The sequence below is a fragment of the Bombina bombina genome, chromosome 7, assembly GCF_027579735.1.
Source record: "Bombina bombina isolate aBomBom1 chromosome 7, aBomBom1.pri, whole genome shotgun sequence".
Lineage (NCBI taxonomy): Eukaryota > Metazoa > Chordata > Amphibia > Anura > Bombinatoridae > Bombina > Bombina bombina.
The window spans coordinates 563,809,188-563,832,287 of record NC_069505.1 but is presented as its reverse complement, the minus strand read 5'-3'; the positions used below and the strand labels follow the sequence as shown (position 1 = coordinate 563,832,287).

Below are 23,100 nucleotides of genomic sequence, written 5' to 3'. Positions count from 1 at the left end.
ATCGGCTGCCTCTAAGCCTCCGGCTGCGGAGGAACCAGACTTTAGATTTAGGACAAGGTAGTGCCACAAACTTTCCCGGTTCCAGTAAATATGGCTAATATTATTAAGAATGAATGGGAAAGAATTGGATCCTCTTTTTCCCCTTCTTCTTTTAAGAAATTGTTCCCGCTTCCTAAATTCCAATTAGAGTTGTGGGGATCTGTCCCTAAGGTGGATGGAGCTATCTCCACGCTTGCTAAGCGCACCACTATCCCACTTGAGGATAGTACATCATTTAAGGAGCCCATGGATAAGAAGCTAGAAACTCTGTTAAGAAAAATGTTTCAGCACACAGGATTTTTATTTCAGCTGGCAGCGACGGATGCTGCAGTGGCTGGAGCCTCTACCTATTGGTGTGACTCCCTGTCGGAGATGATCGAGGTGGAAACTCCCCTCGATGAGATCCAGGAAATAATTAAGGCCTTGAGGGTAGTTAATTCATTTATTTGTGATGCAAGTATGCAGATTATCCGCTTGAATGCCAAGACATCAGGTTTTTCTGTTCTAGCCCGCAGGGCTCTATGGTTGAAGTCTCGGCTGACATGACTTCCAAATCTAGATTACTTTCCATTCCATTTAAGAGGAAGGTTCTTTTTGGTCCAGGACTGGACTCTATCATATCCACGGTCACAGGGGGCAAGGATAAGAAGAATAAAGCTAAAGGACAGGGTCCTAATTTTTTCCCCTTTCTTTCGGATAAGTCCCAACATCAGCAGCCTTCTGCAAATTCTGATCAGTCCAAGGGAACTTGGAAACCATCTCAATTTTGGAACAAGTCCAAGCAGAACAAGAAGCCTGCAGAGACAAAATCGGCATGAAGGGGCGGTCCCCGATCCATCACTGGATTGTGTTGGGGTAGACTATCTCTCTTTGTGGAGGCTTGGCTAGGAGACATGCAAGACCCTTGGGTTATGGAGGTCATTGCCCAGGGTTACAGGATAGGTTTAAAATCTCATCCTCCCAGGGGCAGATTCCTCTTATCAAACCTGTCTTCAAGACCAGAAAAATGAGACGCCTTTCTAGGGTGCATGAGGGATCCCCCCCTAGGGGTCATTGTACCAGTACCTCTAGCAGAGAGAGGTCTGGGATACTACTTAAACCTTTTTGTTGTCCCAAAGAAGGAGGGTACGTTTCGCCCGACTCTAGACCTAAAGTGCTTAAACAAGTTTCTGTCAGTGCCATCGTTAAAAATGGAAATCATAAGGTCTATTCTGCCCTTAGTTCAAGAGGGACAGTTCATGACCACAATAGACTTTGAGGATGCTTACCTTCATGTGCCAATTCACAAGGATCACTTCACATTCTTAAGATTCGCTTTTCTGGATCAGCACATCCAGTTTGTAGCACTTCCATTTGGTCTGGCTACTGCTCCAAGAGTCTTTACGAAGGTTCTGGGGGCTCTTCTCGTGGTGGCCAGATCCAGAGGTATTGCAGTAGCAACTTATTTGGACAACGTTCTTATCCAAGCTCCGATCCACATTCCAGGTGTGGAAAACTGGGAAGCGGACTTTCTCAGCGTGGAGATTTCCATCCCGAGGTGTTTGCAGAGATTTGCAACAGATGGGGGACACCGGAGATAGAGCTCATGGCATCAAGACTCAATACCAAGCAACCCAGATATGGGTTGCAGTCCAGGAATCCCCAGGCAGAGCTGATAGATGCCTTAGCAGTGCCCTGGGGGTTCAGCCTATTTTACATTTTTCCTCCGTTGCCACTTCTACCTCGGGTAGTGGCCCGCATCAAGCAGAAGCAAGCTTCAACTATTCTAATTGCTCCGTCGTGGCCGCGAAGGATGTGGTTTGCGGACCTGGTGGGGATGTCATCATCTCCTCCATAGAGGTTACCCTGTCGTAGGGATCTGCTGGAACAGGGTCCCTTTGTTCATCAAAAACGAAATTTATACTTACCTGATAAATTTATTTCTTGACACGGTGAGTCCACAGATCATCTAATTACTATTGGGATATTCACCTCCTGCCCAGCAGGAGGTGGGAAAGAGCACCACAGCAAAGCTGTTAAATATCACCTCCCTTCACTCTAACTCCAGTCATTCGGCCGAAGTAAAAGAGAGAAAGGAAGTAACAAGGTGCAGAGGTGCCTGAGGTTTATAGACATAACAAAAAATACCCTGTCGTCAATAAAGCAGGGCGGGCTGTGGACCGTGTCAAGAAATAAATAAATTTATCAGGTAAGCATAAACTTTATTTTCTTTCTAATGGCACGGTCCGCAGATCATCTAATTGCTATTGGGAATCAATACCCAAGCTAGAGGACACAGATGAAAAGGGAGGGACAAGACAGGGAACCTAAACAGAAGGCACCACTGCTTGAAGAACCTTTCTCCCAAAGGAAGCCTCAGCCGAGGCAAAAGTATCAAACTTATAGAATTTTGAAAAGGTATGTAGAGAGGACCAAGTTGCAGCCTTGCAAATCTGTTCTACAAAAGCTTCATTTTTTAATGCCCAGGAAGAAGAAACAGCCCTCGTAGAATGAGCTGTAACCTTCTCAGGAGGCTGCTGTCCAGCAGTCTCATAGGCAAAGCGAATTATACTCTTCAGCCACAAAGAAAGAGAAGTAACCGTAGATTTCTGCCCCTTATGTTTCCCATAGAAAACTACAAACAGAGCAGAAGACTGACAAAAATCCTTAGTCGCCTGTAAATAGAATTTTAGAGCACGAACCACATCTAGGTTGTGCAGAAAACGTTCTTTATGAGAAGAAGTATTGGGACATAAAGAAGGAACAACAATCTCCTGATTAATGTTCCGATCTGAAACCACTTTAGAAAGAAAACCTAATTTTGTAAGTAAGACAACCTTAGCTAAATGAAAAATAAGGTATGGAGACTCATACTGTAAAGCCGAGATCTCTGAGACTCTATGAGCAGAAGAAATAGCAACAAGAAACAAAACCTTCCAAGATAGCAACTTAATATCTAAGGAATGCATAGGCTCAAATTGAGCCTGTTAAAGAATCTTAAGAACAAGATTAAGACTCCAGGGAGGAGTAACAGGTTTGAACACAGGCCTGATTCTGACCAAGGCCTGACAGAACGATTGAATGTCTGGTACCTCTGCCATGAATGTCTGGTACCTCTTTATGTAACAAAATAGATAAGGCAGAAATTTGACCTTTCAAGGAGCTTGCCGAAAACCCCTTCTCCAAGCCCTCTTGGAGAAAAGATAAAATTCTAGTAATCCGAACTCTACTCCAAGAGTAGCCTTTCGAATCGCACCAATACAGATATTTACGCCAAATCTTATGGTAAATTTTCCTGGTAACAGGCTTGCGAGCTTGAATCATAGTCTCAATGACCTGATCTGAAAAACCAAGCTTAGATAAAATTAAGAGCTCAATCTCCAAGCAGTCAGCTTCAGAGAAACTAGATTTGGATAAAGGAAGGGCACTTGAAGAAGAAGGTTCTTTCTTAGATGAAGTTTCCAAGGAGGTAGAGATGACATCTCCACTAGGTCTGCATACCAAATCCTGTGAGGCCACGCCAGAGCAATGAGAATCACTGACGCCCTCTCTTGCTTGATCCGAACAATGACTCGAGGAAGAAGAGCGAACGGAGGAAATAGGTATGGAAGGTTGAAATTCAAAGGAACTGCTAAAGCATCTATCAGAACCGCCTGAGGGTCCCTAGACCTCGACCCGTACCTCTGGAGCTTGGCATTCTGACGAGATGCCATGAGATCTAGATCCGACTGTCCCCATTTGAGAATCAAGATGGAAAACACTTCCGGATGTAATTCCCATTCCCCCGGGTGAAAGGTCTGTCTGCTCAGAAAACCCGCTTCCCAATTGTCCACTCCTGGAACGTGGATCTCTGATAGACAACAGTTGTGGGTCTCTGCCCACTGAATAATCTTGGACACCTCTTTCATGGCCAAAGAACTCTGAGTTCCACCCTGATGGTTGATGTAAGCCACTGAGGTTATGTTGTCCGACTGAAATCTGATAAACCGGGCAGAAGCTAACTGAGGCCAGGCCAGAAAAGCATTGAAGATTGCTCTTAGCTCTAGAATGTTTATGGGAGAACTGATTCTTCCCGAGTCCATGTCCCCTGAGCCCTTAGAAGGCCCCAGACTGCTCCCCAACCTGTCAGGCTGGTGTCCGTAGTCACTATCATCCAGGTAGGTCTGTGAAAACAGGTTCCCTGGGAGAGATGATCCTGAGACAACCACCAAGGAAGAAAATCTCTTGTCATCTGATCCAAATGAATTCGCGGAGACAGATCCACGTAATCCCCATTCCATTGTCTGAGCATGCATAACTGCAGAGGTCTGAAATGGAAATGAGCAAAAGGAATAATATCCATGGCGTCCACCATGAGACTGATTACCTCCATACATTGAGCTATTGATGGATGAAGAGAAGACTGAAGAGACAGACAAGATTTGAAAATCTTGGATTTTCTGACCTCTGTCAGAAATATTTTCATCAAAACGGAGTCTATTATGGTTCCCAAAAAGACTACCATTGTAGATGGAATTAAGGAACTCTTTTCCAGATTCACCTTACAACCGTGAGAGCGCAGGAAGGATACAAGCATCTCCATGTGGGATTTCGCTAGATGAAAAGACTGGGCCTGAACCAGAATGTCATCTAGATAAGGTGCCACTGCAATACCCTGTAACCGGAGCAGAGCCAACAGAGATCCCAGAATCTTTGAAAAAACTCTGGGAGATGTAGCTAGTCTGAAAGGAAGAGCCACAAACTGGAAGTGTTTGTGGAGAAAAGAAAATCTCAGAAACTTGTCATGATCCCTGTGGATAGGAACATGAAGATACGCATCCTTTAAATCCACTGTTGTCATAAATTGACCCTCTTGATTTAAGGGAAGAATGGAATGAATAGTTTCCATTTTGAAGGGCGGTACTCTGAGGAATTTGTTTAGGCTCTTGAGATACAAGATTGGTCTGAAGGTTTCTTCTTTCTTTGGAACCACAAACAGATTGGAGTAAAATCCCAGACTCTGCTCCTGAACTGGAACAGGAACTATACCTCCCATTTTGGATAGATCCCGAACACAACGTAAGAAGGCCTCTCTTTTTATTTGGTCGGCAGATAATCTTGAGAGAAGAAATTCCCTGGGGGGGAAAAGTCTTGAATTCTAGTTTGTATCCTTGGGACACGATGTCTAACAGAATGAAGGTTCCTTTAAGGGACGTCATCCAAGATGGCGTCCCTCGAATTCCGATTGGCTGATAGGATTCTATCAGCCAATCGGAATTAAGGTAGGAAAATTCTGATTGGCTGATGGAATCAGCCAATCAGATTCAAGTTCAATCCGATTGACTGATCCAATCAGCCAATCAGATTGAGCTCGCATTCTATTGGCTGTTCCGATCATGTTAGGGTGTTAGGTGCAGACTTAGAAACTGTTTCCCCATAGGAAACAATGGGGCTGCATTAGGAGCTGAACGCTGCTTTTTTGCAGGTGTTAGGTTTTTTTTCAGCTCAAATTGCCCCATTGTTTCCTATGGGGGAATCGTGCACAAGCACGTTTTTTAAGCTGGCCGCGTCTGTAAGCACCGCTGGTATTTAGAGTTGCAGTGTCGGTAAATTATGCTCTACGCTCCCTTTTTGGAGCCTAACGCAGCCCTTCTGTGAACTCTAAATACCAGCGGTATTTAAAAGGTGCGGGGAAAAAAAAGCATGCGTAGCTAACGCACCCCTTCTAACGCAAAACTCCAAATCTAGCAGTATGTTACCTGTAAAATAAAAATAAATCCTAAAATAGCTACAATATAATTATTAATCATATTGTAGCTATCTTAGGGTTTATTTTATAGGTATTTAGTTTTAAATAGGATTAATTTAGTTAATACTACAAACTGGAAACTCTGTGACTAAGTGTCACAGATAACCTATAGGAGGCGCTTACTTAACAGGTGGTGTGGGTGACCCTAGTGTAAATGTATAATGATAAACCCATATAAAAATAAAAACATAACTAAAATACAAAATTACTATAGAATTAATATATAAATTGTTGAAATCAAATATAAACTTAATTAAAAAATTATTAAGATATGTAAATAAAAAAATGAAAATACAAATGTATATATGTAAAAATACACACGTTACACTGGAAGATGTCCAATATAAACGGTGCAAATAAAAAGTCCCAAAATAAGTCTGAGAAAGGGAAAAGTGGAGAAGGCAGCTCTCGGTCTTCACTTCACAAGTGATGTAATTTTCTTATATGGACAACTGTAAAAAACAGAAACAGAGGCGCCACATGTGTAGATCAATAGATACCAAGACGTAAATCTGGACAAGACACAGGATACTCACAAACGTGAAGGCACTCTCTTGTGCCTGTTAGAGGCAGGCTGGTATTCTAAACAGCAAACCAGCTGGCTGTGTATACGAATCCCCGTCGTGATGTCCTGGAGAGGTGGATGTCCTGCAAGGCAGTCCTTGCCTGGATAGTATCCTAAAGGTTGGAACAAGGGAGAAAGGCTGGACATTGTAAACATGTGGTTACTTAGGCCTATTTAAGGGTGATTAAGACATAGATAGAGCATACAAGCCTGAGGAAACGGGGTTACTCCCGAGAAACGCGTCGCTTTACTTCTCTATATACCATAAGAGATTTGATTTTAACACACCAGCTGTAATGTGCTACATTACTGGCTATTTTATTCTGTATAATAAATGCTAGTTTTATGATTCACGAAGTCTGGTGTGTGCATCAATCTCTTCTAAGTAACCCAAAGGCTGTCCAGCCTTTCTCCCTTGTTCCAACCTTTAGGATACTATCCAGGCAAGGACTGCCTTGCAGGACATCCACCTCTCCAGGACATCACGACGGGGATTCGTATACACAGCCAGCTGGTTTGCTGTTTAGAATACCAGCCTGCCTCTAACAGGCACAAGAGAGTGCCTTCACGTTTGTGAGTATCCTGTGTCTTGTCCAGATTTACGTCTTGGTATCTATTGATCTACACATGTGGCGCCTCTGTTTCTGTTTTTTACAGTTGTCCATATAAGATAATTTAGTTAATAAGAGTAATTTTTATTTAGATTTATTAAAATAATATTTAAGTTAGGGGGGTGTTAGGGTTAGTGTTAGACTTAGGTTTAGGGGTTAATTAGTTTAATATAGATGGCGGCAGTATAGGGGGGGCAGGATAAGGGTTAATACATTTATTATAGGTGGCGATGGTGTAGGGGGGGCAGATTAGGGGTTAATAAGTTTAATATAGGTGGCGGCGGGGTCCGGGAGTGGCGGTTTAGGGGTTAAACAATTTTTTTAGTTGCGGCGGGGTACGGGATCGGCAGGATAGGGGTTAAGAAATGTATTATAGTTGCGGCGGGGTCTGGGAGCGGCGGTTTAGGGGTTAATAAGTTTATTAGAGTGGCGGTGGGCTCCGGGAGCGGCGGTTTTGGGGTTAACATGTTTAATATAGGTGGCAATGGTGTAGGGGGGCAGATTAGGGGTGTTTAGACTCGGGGTACATGTTAGGGTGTTAGGTGCAGACGTTTCCCATAGGAATCAATGGGATGTCGGGCAGCAGCGAACATGATCTTTCGCTATGGTCAGACTCCCATTGATTCCTATGGGATCTGCTGCCTCCAGGGTGGCGGATTGAAAACCAGGTACGCTGGGCCGGAAAAGTGCCGAGCGTACCTGCTAGGAATTTGATAACTTTCAAAAGTAGTCATATTGTGCCGAACTTGCGTTCGGCACATCTGGAGTGACGTAAGAATCGATCTGTGTCAGACTGAGTCCGGCGGATCGTAGCTTACGTCACAAAATTCTACTTTTGCCGGTGTGTAGGGCTTGATAACTTAGACGAATCAGCCTCGCCACAAATACGCTGCGGAATTCCAGCGTATTTGAGGTTGACGGCTTGATAACTAGAGGCCAATGTCTGAAAAATCACTGGGTTTATTTTTAAACTTAAACAGATTCAAAGAACCAGTTCTTAGCTGAAAAAACATTTTCAAAGGAAATAGTCTTACACACTTCAATGCAAGTTGATACCTGTTGTGTGTTGAATCCACATCTATGCTGGCTAACAAAGAAACATGTCTGCATTGGGACTATCAAATTCACTGTTAAAATACAACTTACATTTAGATTTCAAGTAAAATATACCTCAGTATTGTATGAAAATATACTGTATATTTTAATGGATATGAGATTGTCTATTTGTATGATATTAAATATGAAAACATGATTCTGGGAGATTGTCTATTAGGGATGTCTCGAATTGTTCGCCGGCGAATAGTTCCCGGCGAACATAGCTTGTTCGCGTTCGCAACGGCGGGTGAACATATGCGATGTTCGATCCGCCCCCTATTCATCATCATTGAGTAAACTTTGACCCTGTATCTCACAGTCTGCAGACACATTCCAGCCAATCAGCAGCAGACCCTCCCTCCCAGACCCTCCCAGCTCCTGGACAGCAGCCATTTTAGATTCATTCAGAAGCTGCTTTCTTAGTGAGAGGAGGGACAGTGTAGCTGCTGCTGATTTAATAGGGAAATTGAAAGCTAGGCTAGTGTATTCAGTGTCCACTACAGTCCTGAAGGACTCATCTGATCTCTGCTGTAAGGACAGCACCCCAAAAAAACCTTTTTAGGGTTAGAATATCAGTCTGTTTTTTTTTTCCCTGTGTAATCTAATTGCAGTTGCCTGCCTGCCAACGTGTGTGTCAGGCTCACAGCGTATACTGTGCCCACTTGCCCAGTGCCACCATTCATATCTTTTGTAACAGTAGTGTAAATTAAAAAAAAACAAAAAACTTTTTTGACTGTGAAACATCTGTCTGCTAGTGTAATCTAATTGCAGTTGCCTGCCTGCCAGCGTGTGTGCCAGGCTCACAGCGTATACTGTGCCCACTTGCCCAGTGCCACCACTCATATCTGTTGTAACAGTAGTGTAAATTAAAAAAAAAAAACTTTTTTGACTGTGAAACATCAGTCTGCTAGTGTAATCTAATTGCAGTTGCCTGCCTGCCAGCGTGTGTGCCAGGCCCACTTGCCCAGTGCCACCACTCATATCTGGTGTAACAGTAGTGTAAATTAAAAAAAAAAACTTTTTTGACTGTGAAACATCAGTCTGCTTGTGTAATCTAATTGCAGTTGCCTGCCTGCCTGACAGCGTGTGTGCCAGGCCCACTTGCCCAGTGCCACCACTCATATCTGTTGTAACAGTTGTGTAAATTTAAAAAAAAAAAAATTGACTGTGAAACATCAGTCTGCTAGTGTAATCTAATTGCAGTTGCCTGCCTGCCAGCGTGTGTGCCAGGCCCACTTGCCCAGTGCCACCACTCATATCTGTTGTAACAGTAGTGTAAATTTAAAAAAACAAAACTTTTTTGACTGTGAAACATCAGTCTGCTTGTGTAATCTAATTGCAGTTGCCTGCCTGCCAGCGTGTGTGCCAGGCTCACAGCGTATACTGTGCCCACTTGCCCAGTGCCACCACTCATATCTGTTGTAACAGTAGTGTAAATTAAAAAAGAAAAAACTTTTTTGACTGTGAAACATCAGTCTGCTAGTGTAATCTAATTGCAGTTGCCTGCCAGTGTGTGTGCCAGGCCCACTTGCCCAGTGCCACCACTCATATCTGTTGTAACAGTAGTGTAAATTTAAAAAAAAAACTTTTTTGACTGTGAAACATCAGTCTGCTAGTGTAATCTAATTGCAGTTGCCTGCCTGCCAGCGTGTGTGCCAGGCTCACAGCATATACTGTGACCACTTGCCCAGTGCCACCACTCATATCTGGTGTAACAGTAGTGTAAATTAAAAAAAACAAAACTTTTTTGACTGTGAAACATAAGTCTGCTTGTGTAATCTAATTGCAGTTGCCTGCCTGCCAGCGTGTGTGCCAGGCCCACTTGCCCAGTGCCACCACTCATATCTGGTGTAACAGTAGTGTAAATTAAAAAAAAAAAACTTTTTTTGACTGTGAAACATCAGTCTGCTAGTGTAATCTAATTGCAGTTGCCTGCCTGCCAGCGTGTGTGCCAGGCCCACTTGCCCAGTGCCACCACTCATATCTGTTGTAACAGTAGTGTAAATTTAAAAAAAAAACTTTTTTGACTGTGAAACATCAGTCTGCTAGTGTAATCTAATTGCAGTTGCCTGCCTGCCAGCGTGTGTGCCAGGCCCACTTGCCCAGTGCCACCACTCATATCTGGTGTAACAGTAGTGTAAATTTAAAAAAAAAAAACTTTTTGACTGTGAAACATCAGTCTGCTTGTGTAATCTAATTGCAGTTGCCTGCCTGCCAGCATGTGTGCCAGGCTCACAGCGTATACTGTGCCCACTTGCCCAGTGCCACCACTCATATCTGGTGTAACAGTAGTGTAAATTAAAAAAAAAAAACATTTTTAACTGTGAAACATCAGTCTGCTTGTGTAATCTAATTGCAGTTGCCTGCCTGCCAGCGTGTGTGCCAGGCTCACAGCGTATACTGTGCCCACTTGCCCAGTACCACCACTCATATCTGGTGTAACAGTAGTGTAAATTAAAAAAAAAAAACTTTTTTGACTGTGAAACATCAGTCTGCTTGTGTAGTCTAATTGCAGTTGCCTGCCTGCCAGCGTATGTGCCAGGCCCACTTGCCCAGTGCCACCACTCATATCTGTTGTAACAGTAGTGTAAATTAAAAAAAAAAAACTTTTTTGACTGTGAAACATCAGTCTGCTTGTGTAATCTAATTGCAGTTTCCTGCCTGCCAGCATGTGTGCCAGGCTCACAGCGTATACTGTGCCCACTTGCCCAGTGCCACCACTCATATCTTGTTTAATAGTAGTGTAAGTGTACATTTAAAACAAAAAAAACTTTTTGGACTGTGAAACATCAGTCTGCTTTTTTGTGTCAGGCTCACAGCGTATACTGTGCCCACTTGCCCAGTGCCACCACTCATATCTTGTTTAATAGTGGTGTAAGTGTACATTTAAAAAAAAATGACAGGCAGAGGCAGGCCACCCCGCAGGTGCCGTCGTGGTCGTGGTGCTGTGATTCCCTTTGGCCCTAGAATAATACCCAGTGTTCAGAGGCCGCGTACCATGAACTCGAAAAGTTCTGAGGACATAGTTGACTTTTTAACACAGGACACCCAATCTTGTATAGCTTCCGCTACAAACCTTGATACACCAACCTCCTCCAGCTTATCTTTGGGCACCTCTCAAGTTACCACTCGCCCACCTGCCGCCACCACCAACACTAGCACCACAGCCGCTTCACTTGATCTGTCAGAGGAGTTATTTACACATCATTTGGAAGAAATGAGTGATGCGCAACCATCATTGACAGAGGATGTAGATAACAGTGATATGTCTCAGTCAGGCAGCATTACAGACATGGACGTACGGTGTGATGATGATGATGCTGTACCCGCTGCTGCTTCCTTTGTTGATTTGTCAAATACAAGTGAAGCGGTTGAGAATGACGATGTGTCCATGGATGTCACGTGGGTGCCCGCTAGAAGAGAAGAAGAACAGGGGGAAAGTTCAGATGGGGAGACAGAGAGGAGGAGACGAGTTGGAAGCAGGGGGAGGTCGTCGCAAGGAGCTAGTGGCACAGTCAGACAGCATGCATCGGCACCCGGGGTCAGCCAGACAGCACGCCAATCAACGCATGCTGTTGCCACCACCAGAATGCCGTCATCGCAGAGCTCAGCAGTGTGGCATTTTTTGTGTGTGTCTGCCTCTGACAACAGTGATGCCATTTGCAACCTGTGCCAAAAGAAACTGAGTCGTGGGAAGTCCAACACTCACCTAGGTACAACTGCTTTGCGAAGGCACATGATCGCACATCACAAACGCCTATGGGATCAACACATGAGTACAAGCAGCACACAAACTCAAAGCCGCCATCCTCCTCCTGGTCCAGCATCTTCAGCCACGTCAACCACTGCTGTCCTCCTTGCCCCCTCTCAACCATCCACCACTCTGTCTCTCTTCCGAAGCATTTCCTGCTCATCTGCCCACAGTCAGGTGTCTGTCAAGGACATGTTTGAGCGTAAGAAGCCAATGTCCCAAAGTCACCCCCTTGCCCGGCGTCTGACAGCTGGCTTGTCTGAACTCTTAGCCCGCCAGCTTTTACCATAAAAGCTGGTGGAGTCTGAGGTGTTCAAAAAATTTGTAGCTATTGGGACACCGCAGTGTAAGGTACCCGGCAGAAATTTCTTTTCACAAAAGGCAATCCCCAACCTGTACTCGATTGTGTGAAAGGAAGTAATGGCATGTCTGGCACACAGTGTTGGGGCAAGGGTCCATCTGACCACTGATAGCTGGTCTGCAAAGCATGGTCAGGGCAGGTATATCACCTACACTGCGCATTGGGTAAACCTGCTGACAGCTGACAACCATGCAATGCGTGGCTCTGCAGAGTTGGTGACACCGCCACGACTTGCAGGCAGGCCTGCTGCCACCTCCTCTACTCCTCCTACTCCATCCTCTTCCATAACCTCCTCGACTGAGTCCTCTTCTGCTGCTGCGTCTTGCTCCACATCAACGGCAGCCCCCCAGCTCCCCAGGTACTATTCCACATCCCGGATACGGCAGTGTCACGCCGTCTTGGGGTTGACTTGCCTTAAAGCAGAGAGTCACACCGGACCAGCACTCCTGTCTGCCCTGAACGCACAGGTGGATCAGTGGCTGACTCCGCACCAACTGGCTATCGGCAAAGTGGTTTCTGACAACGGAAGTAATTTGTTGGCGGCATTGAAATTGGGCAAGTTGACCCATGTGCCGTGCATGGCACATGTGTGTAATCTGATCGTACAACGCTTTGTGCATAAGTACCCAGGCTTACAGGATGTCCTGAAGTAGGCCAGGAAGGTGTGTGGCCATTTCAGGCGTTCCTACACGGCCATGGCGCACTTTTCAGATATCCAGCGGCTAAACAACATGCCAGTGAGGCGCTTGATTTGCGACAGCCCGACACGTTGGAATTCAACACTCCTAATGTTCGACCGCCTGCTCCAACAAGAAAAAGCCGTTAACGAGTATTTGTATGACCGGGGTGCTAGGACAGCCTCTGTGGAGCTGGGAATTTTTTTGCCACGTTACTGGACACTCATGCGCAATGCCTGTAGGCTCATGCGTCCTTTTGAGGAGGTGACAAACCTAGTAAGTCGCACCGAAGGCACCATCAGCGACATCATACCATTTGTTTTCTTCCTGGAGCGTGCCCTGCGAAGAGTGCTGGATCAGGCCGTAGATGAGCATGAAGAGGAAGAGTTGTGGTCACCATCTCCACCAGAAACAGCCTTATCAGCATCGCTTGCTGGACCAGCGGCAACGCTGGAAGAGGATTGTGAGAAAGAGGAGTCAGAGGAGGAATGTGGCTTTGAGGAGGAGGAGGAAGACCAACCCAACCACAACAGGCATCCCAGGGTGCTCGTTGTCACCTACCTGGTACCCGTGGTGTTGTACGTGGCTGGGGGGAAGAAGATACCTTCAGTGAGATCACTGAGGATGAGGAACGGGACATGAGTAGCTCCGCATCCAAACTTGTGCAAATGGGGTCTTTCATGCTGTCGTGCCTGTTGAGGGACCTTCGTATAAAAAAGCTGCAGGAGAACGACCTGTACTGGGTGTCCACGCTACTAGACCCCCGGTATAAGCATAAAGTGCTTGAAATGTTACCGAATTACCGCAAGTCGGAAAGGATGCAGCAGTTCAAAAATAAATTAAAAAGTATGCTTTACACAGCATATAAGGGTGATGTCACAGCACAACGGGAATCTAACAGGGGAAGAGGTGAAAGTAATCCTCCGACTCCATCGCCGGCAAGGACAGGATGCTTTACAGATGTCTTGTTGATGGAGGACATGCAGAGCTTTTTAAGTCCTATGCATCGCCACAGCCCTTCGGGGTCCACCCTCAGAGAACGACTCGACCGACAGGTAGCAGACTACCTCGCCTTAACTGCAGATCTCGACACTCTGAGGAGCAATGAACCACTTGACTACTGGGTGTGCAGGCTTGACCTGTGGCCTGAGCTATCCCAATTTGCACTAGAACTTCTGGCCTGCCCTGCTTCAAGTGTCCTGTCAGAAAGGACCTTCAGTGCAGCAGGAGGTATTGTCACTGAGAAGAGAAGTCGCCTAGGTCAAAAAAGTCTAGATTACCTCACCTTTATTAAGATGAATGAGGGATGGATCCCGAAGGGACTGACATTGGGCGATACATTTGAGTAAAAAAGGCCTGATGACATGAGCTGCTTTGGGCTAAAAATGGTCCACACGCTGCTGTATTTTATCTTCGAATGCCGGATGACTTGCGTGACTTATCCGCCACCAACTAGGGTTCAAGCCGCAATGTTTTAGGGCACTTTCTGCCTGGGAAACAAACATCAATTTTTCTGGCCGCTGCTACAGCAGCGGCTGCAACAATACCTAATTTTTTCAGGCATGTGTACATGCCAAATTTGTCTGGCCTCTGGTGCTGCACTGTGGCTTCAAAAACCACACCACTCATATCTGGTGGCACAGTAGATTGCACGCGCAGTGCCCCAAATTTGAAGTAGGAGGACCGACCAAGCATCTTTTTCCATCTCCCGGTTCCTAAAATCCATGCCATATACACGTCCCCTGATAGGGGACGTAACAGGGATTAAACTGATCAGAATAGTACTACTTAACACACCACTTATATCTGGTGGCACAGTAGATTGCACGCGGTGCTCTGACAAAAGGCAGAACGACATTTGGCAGACGGACATTTAGCAGACGGACATTTGGCCGACAGACAGAAAGCTAAAGAATGTTCCGATTTCGGCCAAGGGCAGATACGTTCCAGAGTGCTCTGTTCTAATCAGAGCCTCGGGCGCCGCAACTGCCTCTGGTAACCTTACCATGGGTCCCAGACTGCACGTCTTGTAATTCTCTGTCTTGGAAATTATCTAACTATCAAATCTATCTATTTATCTATCAAATCTATCTATCTATCTATCGTATCTATCAAATGTATCTATTGCATCTATTGATCTATCTATCTAATCTATGTATCTATCTATCTATCAAATCTATCTATCTCGTTGCCGGACTGATATCTGACAGCCACTTGTGTTTCGGCCATGCCATATACATATCCATGCCATATACACGTCCCCTGATAGGGGACGTAACAGGGATTAAACTGATCAAAATAGTACTACTTAACACACCACTCATATCTGGTGGCACAGTAGATTGCACGCGCAGTGCCCCTAATTTGAAGTAGGAGGACCGACCAAGCATCTTTTTCCATCTCCCGGTTCCTAAAATCCATGCCATATACACGTCCCCTGATAGGGGACGTAACAGGGATTAAACTGATCAAAATAGTACTACTTAACACACCACTCATATCTGGTGCCACAGTAGATTGCATTCGGTGCGCTGACAAAATGCAGAAGGACATTTGGCAGACGGACATTTAGCAGACGGACATTTGGCAGACGGACATTTGGCCGACAGACAGAAAGCTAAAGAATGTTCCGATTTCGGCCGAGGGCAGATACGTTCCAGAGTGCTCTGTTCTAATCAGAGCCTTGGGCACTGCAACTGCCTCTGGGAATCTTACCATGGGTCCCAGACCGCACGTCTTGTAATTCTCTGTCTTGGAAATTATCTATCTATCAAATCTATCTATTTATCTATCAAATCTATCTATCTATCGTATCTATCAAATCTATATATTGCATCTATTGATCTATCTATCTAATCTATGTATCTATCTATCTATCAAATCTATCTATCTCGTGGCCGGACTGTTATCTGACATCCACTTGTGTTTCGGCCATGCCATATACATATCCATGCCATATACACGTCCCCTGATAGGGGACGTAACAGGGATTAAACTGATCAGAATAGTACTACTTAACACACCACTCATATCTGGTGGCACAGTAGATTGCACGTGCAGTGCCCCTAATTTGAAGTAGGAGGACCGACCAAGCATCTTTTTCCATCTCCCGGTTCCTAAAATCCATGCCATATACACGTCCCCTGATAGGGGACGTAACAGGGATTAAACTGATCAGAATAGTACTACTTAACACACCACTCATATCTGGTGGCACAGTAGATTGCACGCGGTGCTCTGACAAAATGCAGAAGGACATTTGGCAGACGGACATTTGGCAGACGGACATTTGGCCGACAGACAGAAAGCTAAAGAATGTTCCGATTTCGGCCGAGGGCAGATACGTTCAAGAGTGCTCTGTTCTAATCAGAGCCTTGGGCGCCGCAACTGCCTCTGGGAACCTTACCATGGGTCCCAGTTCGCACGTCTTGTAATTCTCTGTCTGGGAAATTATCTATCTATCTATCTATCTATCAAATCTATCTATTTATCTATCAAATCTATCTATCTATCTATTTATCTATTAAATCTATCTATCTATCTATTGTATCTATCAAATGTATCTATTGCATCTATTGATCTATCTATCTAATCTATGTATCTATCTATCTATCAAATCTATCTATCTCGTGGCCGGACTGTTATCTGACAGCCACTTGTGTTTCGGCCATGCCATATACATATCCATGCCATATACACGTCCCCTGATAGGGGCCGTAACAGGGATTAAACTGATCAGAATAGTACTACTTAACACACCACTCATATCTGGTGGCACAGTAGATTGCACGCACAGTGCCACAAATTTGAAGTAGGAAGACCGACCAAGCATCTTTTTCCATCTCCCGGTTCCTAAAATCCATGCCATATACACGTCCCCTGATAGGGGACCTAACAGGGATTACACTGATAGGAACAGTACTACTTAACACACCTTATAATAACGCAGAGAGAGGCAATGCAGAGAGAGGAGTCTGAAGAAGAGGAGTCAGAGGAGGAAGGTGGCTTTGAGGAGGTGGAAGACCAAACACAGCAGGCGTCCCAGGGGGCTTGTTGTCACCTTTTCGGGGTGTTAGTTCACGTATTTCATATAGATAACACTGTGCTTGTGCACGAGAAGTTATCTGGGAGCAGGCACTGATTGGCTAGACTGCAAGTCTGTCAAAAGAACTGAAAAAAGGGGCAGTTTGCAGAGGCTTAGATACAAGATAATCACAGAGGTTAAAAGTATATTATTATAAATGTGTTAGGTATGAAAAACTGGGAAATGGGTAATAAAGGGATTATCTATCTTTTAAAACAATAAAAATTCTGGTGTAGACTGTCCCTTTAAACGGGGAGTTTGGTCTGTCACTGTGAAGCGGGCGTAACCCTTACACTACCTGATCGATATAACATCATACCTGATGTTTTAAAGCACGTTATTCCAAACAATTTAGCAATGTTAGGTGATTTATGCCCTTTATGGCTTAAAAACAGACTCTGCATCAACTATGTAATTTTCCATGGGAGTTTTGCCATGGATCCCCCTCCGGCATGCCACAGTCCAGGTGTTAGTACCCTTGAAACAACTTTTCCATCACTATTGTGGCCAGAAAGAGTCCCTGTGGGTTTTAAAATTCGCCTGCCTATTGAAGTCTATGGCGGTTCGCCCGGTTGGTCCGTTCGCGAACAGTTGCGGAAGTTCGTGTCCGCCGTTCGCAAACGCAAATTTTTAGGTTCGCGACATCACTATTGTCTATGCCTAAGAAGGGTAATATTGGAAGCTAAAAACCTAAGAATCCAGATTTCAGCATGTCTTAACCTATGTATTTTTGAAAACACAGAAGTCTTAAGGATTCAAAGTTTGGACAAATCATATATATAGTTTTCAAACAGTAAATATGTGCCTCAGACTATTCAATAATAGATACGAATAAATGGATATGAAATTGTCTGTTCATATAATATTAAATGTGAATGTCTGCTAAATGAAAAATATAAATAACCTATTCTCTCTATTTTTCAGGCATCTATCAAATACACGTGTGGTTGTCCCATAAATTGAGTCATATGTTTTACACACTCAGAATGAGGTGTACTGGATGTTAGAAATAGTACTGATGTTTCATATTAAAATAATCAGGAACAATGACACAATATGGGGAGAGTATGATTGATAGTGTAACTGTTTATTAATATGATCACTAAGAACAGGCTTGTATTTGGTATTGGAATGATCAGAAAAATGACATTATACTGTCCTATCTATAATTCAAATTGTAAGTGATTAATGCATAAAGTTATAATAGTTTAAATAATCATTTTATAAGGTTATATTAAATTGTAGCAAAAATGGATGGTAAGACTATATTTCTGGTTGTCTGCTGCCCTCTAGGGGATTGGAACTGGTATGACAACCAAATAGATTGTCTATTAGAACACATACAGAGCCAGTGAGGGAGGCATCCCCCAAAATGAACCAATCAATGCTAAGCATCCGAAGGGCCAATCCAAGACAGCACTGTGTGCGTAACCGAAAACAGATCAACAATGATTACAATATAAGAAAAGCTGAATGCAAGGGAAAGAAACACAGTCTGTTGCCTGCTGATACCGTGTGATTGAATAACTGCTGCGATTCTTGGGAAAACAATCATATATCAAAAAGCTGAGACTAGCTTCTGGATCTATGCAATAACTTCTTTTTCTTCATATGAGGTGATCTGAAAATACTTGGAAAAGACTGAACTACTAATTGGCTCAAACTGGTGATGTATGATTGTTCTATTTTTTTTTATATTTAAATCAAAGATATTTGGTAACCATAACTAATTGCAGTTATTAGATTTAAAAGGGCATTTTATATTTTAGCTTGCATTCATAGTCCTGTGTAGTCTTAACTAGTCACTCTTGTATGCTAAGTAATTAATTTATTTGCTAGATAAATATCCTGTGGGTTGCATATTTCTTAGTTAGGCCCATTATTGTAAGTAAATCTCTCTGGTGTGTAATTTATCTTTGCAAATATATATATTTTTATATATATATATATATATATATATATATATATATATATATATATATATATATATATATTAGAATTTTTCTTAATTGTAGATTTAAGAATTTATTTCAGTTTAGATAAACTGGCATATAATCTGGCTGTTTTACATTAAGAATATATATACTTTTGGTGTTTAATTAGCGTTATAGAATCAGTCGTGGGTTAAATAACTTACTGGTACCAGTCTGAATGTTTGTGGCTCATATCTTGGTATCTCATTGTGGTATTTAATGAAATTCAATTGCGAATAAGGTTAATAAATAGGATAACTTTTATGATCTTTGCATAGCATATAATAACAGTTTACGCTGGTATAGATTGATTCATATCTGGTTTCCTATAAATATAATTCAATGTGTCTATAAACTTTAACTAATACAAAGAACTTAGGAATTTACATTAATTTTATTGTTTTGTATATGCAGTTTATTGGGGGTTTATTTTAAAGGATAATTATTAAATATATTGTATTATAACCCGACCATATACTGACAAGGTTTAATATGATTAGAGGGATAATAAGTGGTTTTGTTTTTTTACATTTTGGGGTTTGGTGGTTAAAGGGTTAATAGCTAATGGGTTAAACAGTGAGGTTTAAAGGCAAAAAGGGCCTCTCCATTTTGGTATTAATAGTGGTTAGTGGGATTTTGAGGTTAGGCGATTTAGCGATTACATCACAGGTTGAAGTTCCTACATGTTAATTGATACCTTTTAATATTGTGCAGTCACGCTAATAGGTGACATGTACAATTAACCTGTTGTGGTCCAAAACAATAAAGATATAAGTATAAGTCTCACAGATGGATTTGAATGGAGAATATTGGTACAGTGAGTATGTTTGTTGGGTTATCAAACATTTTTTATTAATGTAAGAATGGAAAGTATTTTGCTGAATGCAGTAACACAGAGATATATGACTACAAATCTCTGAAACACATAGACATACAGGGAAAAAAAGCACATGAAGTAGGAATTCTAAGAAACACAGACACTAAAGTCTAAACTTTCAGGATTCAGATAGAAAACAGTTTTAACCCCTTAACAACCTCGACGTACCCTGTACATTGCTGGTCGCTAAAGGTTTGTCTAGTTGTAATAGCACTGGGTCTTGCCCTCCCTCCCAAGACTGCGCTATTAAAAAGCAAAAACCTATAGAAAGACCAGTGACATACAGGGTATGTCACTGGTCATTAAGGGGTTAAGAGACTTTCCAATTATCTCCATTATGTAATTGTACACACACAACTCCTAGTGAGGCTTAGTTTTCATTGAGGTGTTAAAGTTTGGAATCTGGTAGTAAGATAAAAATTCTCCCATAGATTGTAATGGAGATAAATGTTTTTTATCAACAATTTACAAACTTTACTGCCTCAATGGAAACTAGGCCTCACTATGTGCAGTTCATATTGTATACTTATAAATCTGTGATTGGCTTATGGCTGTCACATGATACAAGGGGCATCAAATTGTCAGTACATTTTGAAATTTATCATAAAAAAAATCTACTGCTCATTTAAAATTTAGATTAAGTGATTTTGCATTGTCTTTTTGTTATGCACTTGTACTTAATGGTCCTTTTAATCAGCACATAGGTCAGATCACAGGTCGAGAACAATTATAAATAGAACGGAACAGCACACAGGTCACTAACATAAGTTTATCTAAATATTTTACTACAAAACTCACCATTAAAAGTCTATGAGCATTTTTGTAGATAAATCATTTGATAAGCTAAAGCATTTTCATTGACCCTATAATTAGATGCAGGATAGATAAGAAGAAATAATGGAATTGCACTGAAAATGTTAAAGAAAATCCTGAACAAATGTTTTATTTTCTTTTAGGAAAGGAGAAGCCTTCTCATAACAGTAAGTATTTTGTTTTCAGTTGTGGAACATATAATGACATTTCTCACCACTTTAGCTGGATAAGTACATATGTCCTCATATTACATTGAGTAAAGTGGTAAAATTGCTTTGAATTCTGCATTATACTATTGTATATGAGGTGAGGGTAATAGTGGTGTAGTAGTATATGTGAGATGGGGTGACAATGTCCCATTCTATGCTATATTAGAGGTTTGCAGTGTGTTTATGCTGCATCACCTCCCCTGAGAAGTAGTAAATCTAATGTTCTATTTGTGTGTAGAGTTATAACATTCTATTTTATATTTTAGGTAATGAAGAAAAGTTGTTATCCCACAAAGGTAAGTGGTTGAATATAGGTTTGCTGGGTAACCGTTATATCATGCACAGAGTCAGCTGGTTAGATAATCATAGTGCGCCTGACAATAATCCCCCCTAAATCTATGGCACAGTTGGAATTTCCAGAACATAACTAGTGTGAGCAAGAAGGAACAATGTAAACAGGAAAAACAGTAAAACTGCACCAAGCAAATGTATATAATAGTGTATACTGGGTTAAAAGGAGAAAGATATGAGGTGAATTGAGCCCACTACGATTCCTTATTGGGAGAAGTAAAAAAACCCTCTGCACAGAAAACCACATTTCTCCCCAAAGACTATTTAATAGGAGGGCCAATAAAAAAGAAAACATTAAATAAATGGAGAGAGAAAAAATTAGTAATCAATTCAGAATACTGCCCAAAACAGGCAGTGGTGTAGACCCTTAAAGGGTCAGTTTACTTGAAATTGTGTATTGTTTAAAAAGATAGATAATACCCATTCCTCAGTTTTGCATAACCAACACAGTTATTTATTTTTTTTTTAGTTTATATTCTTTTATTGGTAATCCAGTTCAGGGTACAGGAAAAAGAACGGGGTTTAGCACATTATTTACAAGATAGGGGATGTGGTACAAATCGAGCTTAAGAGAAGAAAAAAAGAAAAAAAGAAAAAAAAAAGGAGAGAAAGAGCAAAATAAAAAAACATATTTAAGGCCATTTTGTATACTTATATATGCTTCATAGTAAGCCCTCCCCTTAGATACTTGCTTCAAGTAAAAAGAGAATGTTTAGACCAGATTAGAATTATCACTAATAATGGCAAATGAAAACCTTATAGCTTAAACTATAACTTGCAGCTCATCTTATTTACCCCTTACTGGGAACCTATTTTTTATTTTTTCTAGACAAACAGTTGTGATCATACGAGGTTCCTTGATAGAACAAAGTCGAGCACAACTAGACAAAAAATCATATAAAAACAAAAGCCAGACGCACGGACACAGACAAAAACAAACAAAAGCATAATAAAAAACAAAACAACACCGAGAGAGAGGAAAAAAAAAAAAAAAAAGGGGGAGAAGAAAAAAAAAAGGGGGAAAAAAAAAGGAAGAAAGTAGAGAAGGAAGGAGAAAAATGGGCTACATCGATTTCCAGAGGAAAAGAGAAATAAAAGATGTTTAGGGTTTACCATATCCCTAGTAAAATAAGTTCACTATCTTTAAAAGGATAGATTATATACTCAATTTCACTAGGGGTAAGTGCTTTGATAAATTGTGACCACTTGGAGAAGAAGGGGATAGATGTTGATGAGTCCTGGGTTTGCTTAATCCAAAGAAGCTCTGATTTTGCAGAGTTGACACTGTAACCTGAAAATTATCCAAATTCTTGGATTATAGAAAGAAGTTTTGGGATATTTCTAGAGGTGTTTGACATATATATTAGTACATCATCAGCATATAGTGCAGTTTGCAGGACTTTTTTTATTAATCTTGATCCCCTCTATTTGCTGCCGAATTTGATTTGCGAGAGGTTCAATAGCTAGATCAAATAGAAGCGGGGAGAGAGGGCAGCCCTGCCTTGTACCTTTCTCCAGTTTTATGACCTGTGTAAGAGAGCCATTGACTATTATCCTCGTATAGGCATTCTTGTATAGATTATTAAAGAAGCTTAAGAAATGGCCCGTGAGCCCAAATTGTTGTAAAGTGAATGCTATATGATCATGGTGTACTGAGTCAAATGCCTTGCCTGCGTCTATTGAAATAATTGCCAGATCTGGAGTGCCCTCTCTACCCGCCTCTTGCTGCCCCTCCCCTGCTTTGAAGTAATCTATTGCAAGAAACACTTCTCTTATTTTAGCTGAAGAGTTACGTTTCAGCAAAAACCCAGCTTGATCCTTATGTATGATAGTAGACAAATGAAATTGAAGCCTTTGCGCCAATATTGCTGATAGAAGTTTGTAATCCATGTTAAGAAGCGCGATTGGTCTGTAGGACTCTTTTTCA

The 23,100-nt window shown here is 42.1% G+C and overlaps 1 protein-coding gene across 1 annotated transcript in view; it reads left to right on the top strand.

Moving 5' to 3' along the window:
- LOC128636568 (class I histocompatibility antigen, F10 alpha chain-like) overlaps positions 1-23,100 on the top strand; it is a gene marked incomplete at its 5' end in the record, with an annotated part of 272,591 nt that overhangs the window by 173,421 nt on the left and 76,070 nt on the right. Inside the window, 2 exons of the mRNA XM_053689562.1 lie at positions 20,757-20,780; positions 21,089-21,118. Of these exons, the coding sequence (XP_053545537.1) occupies positions 20,757-20,780; positions 21,089-21,118 (54 nt within the window). The remainder of the gene's footprint in view (positions 1-20,756; positions 20,781-21,088; positions 21,119-23,100) is intronic.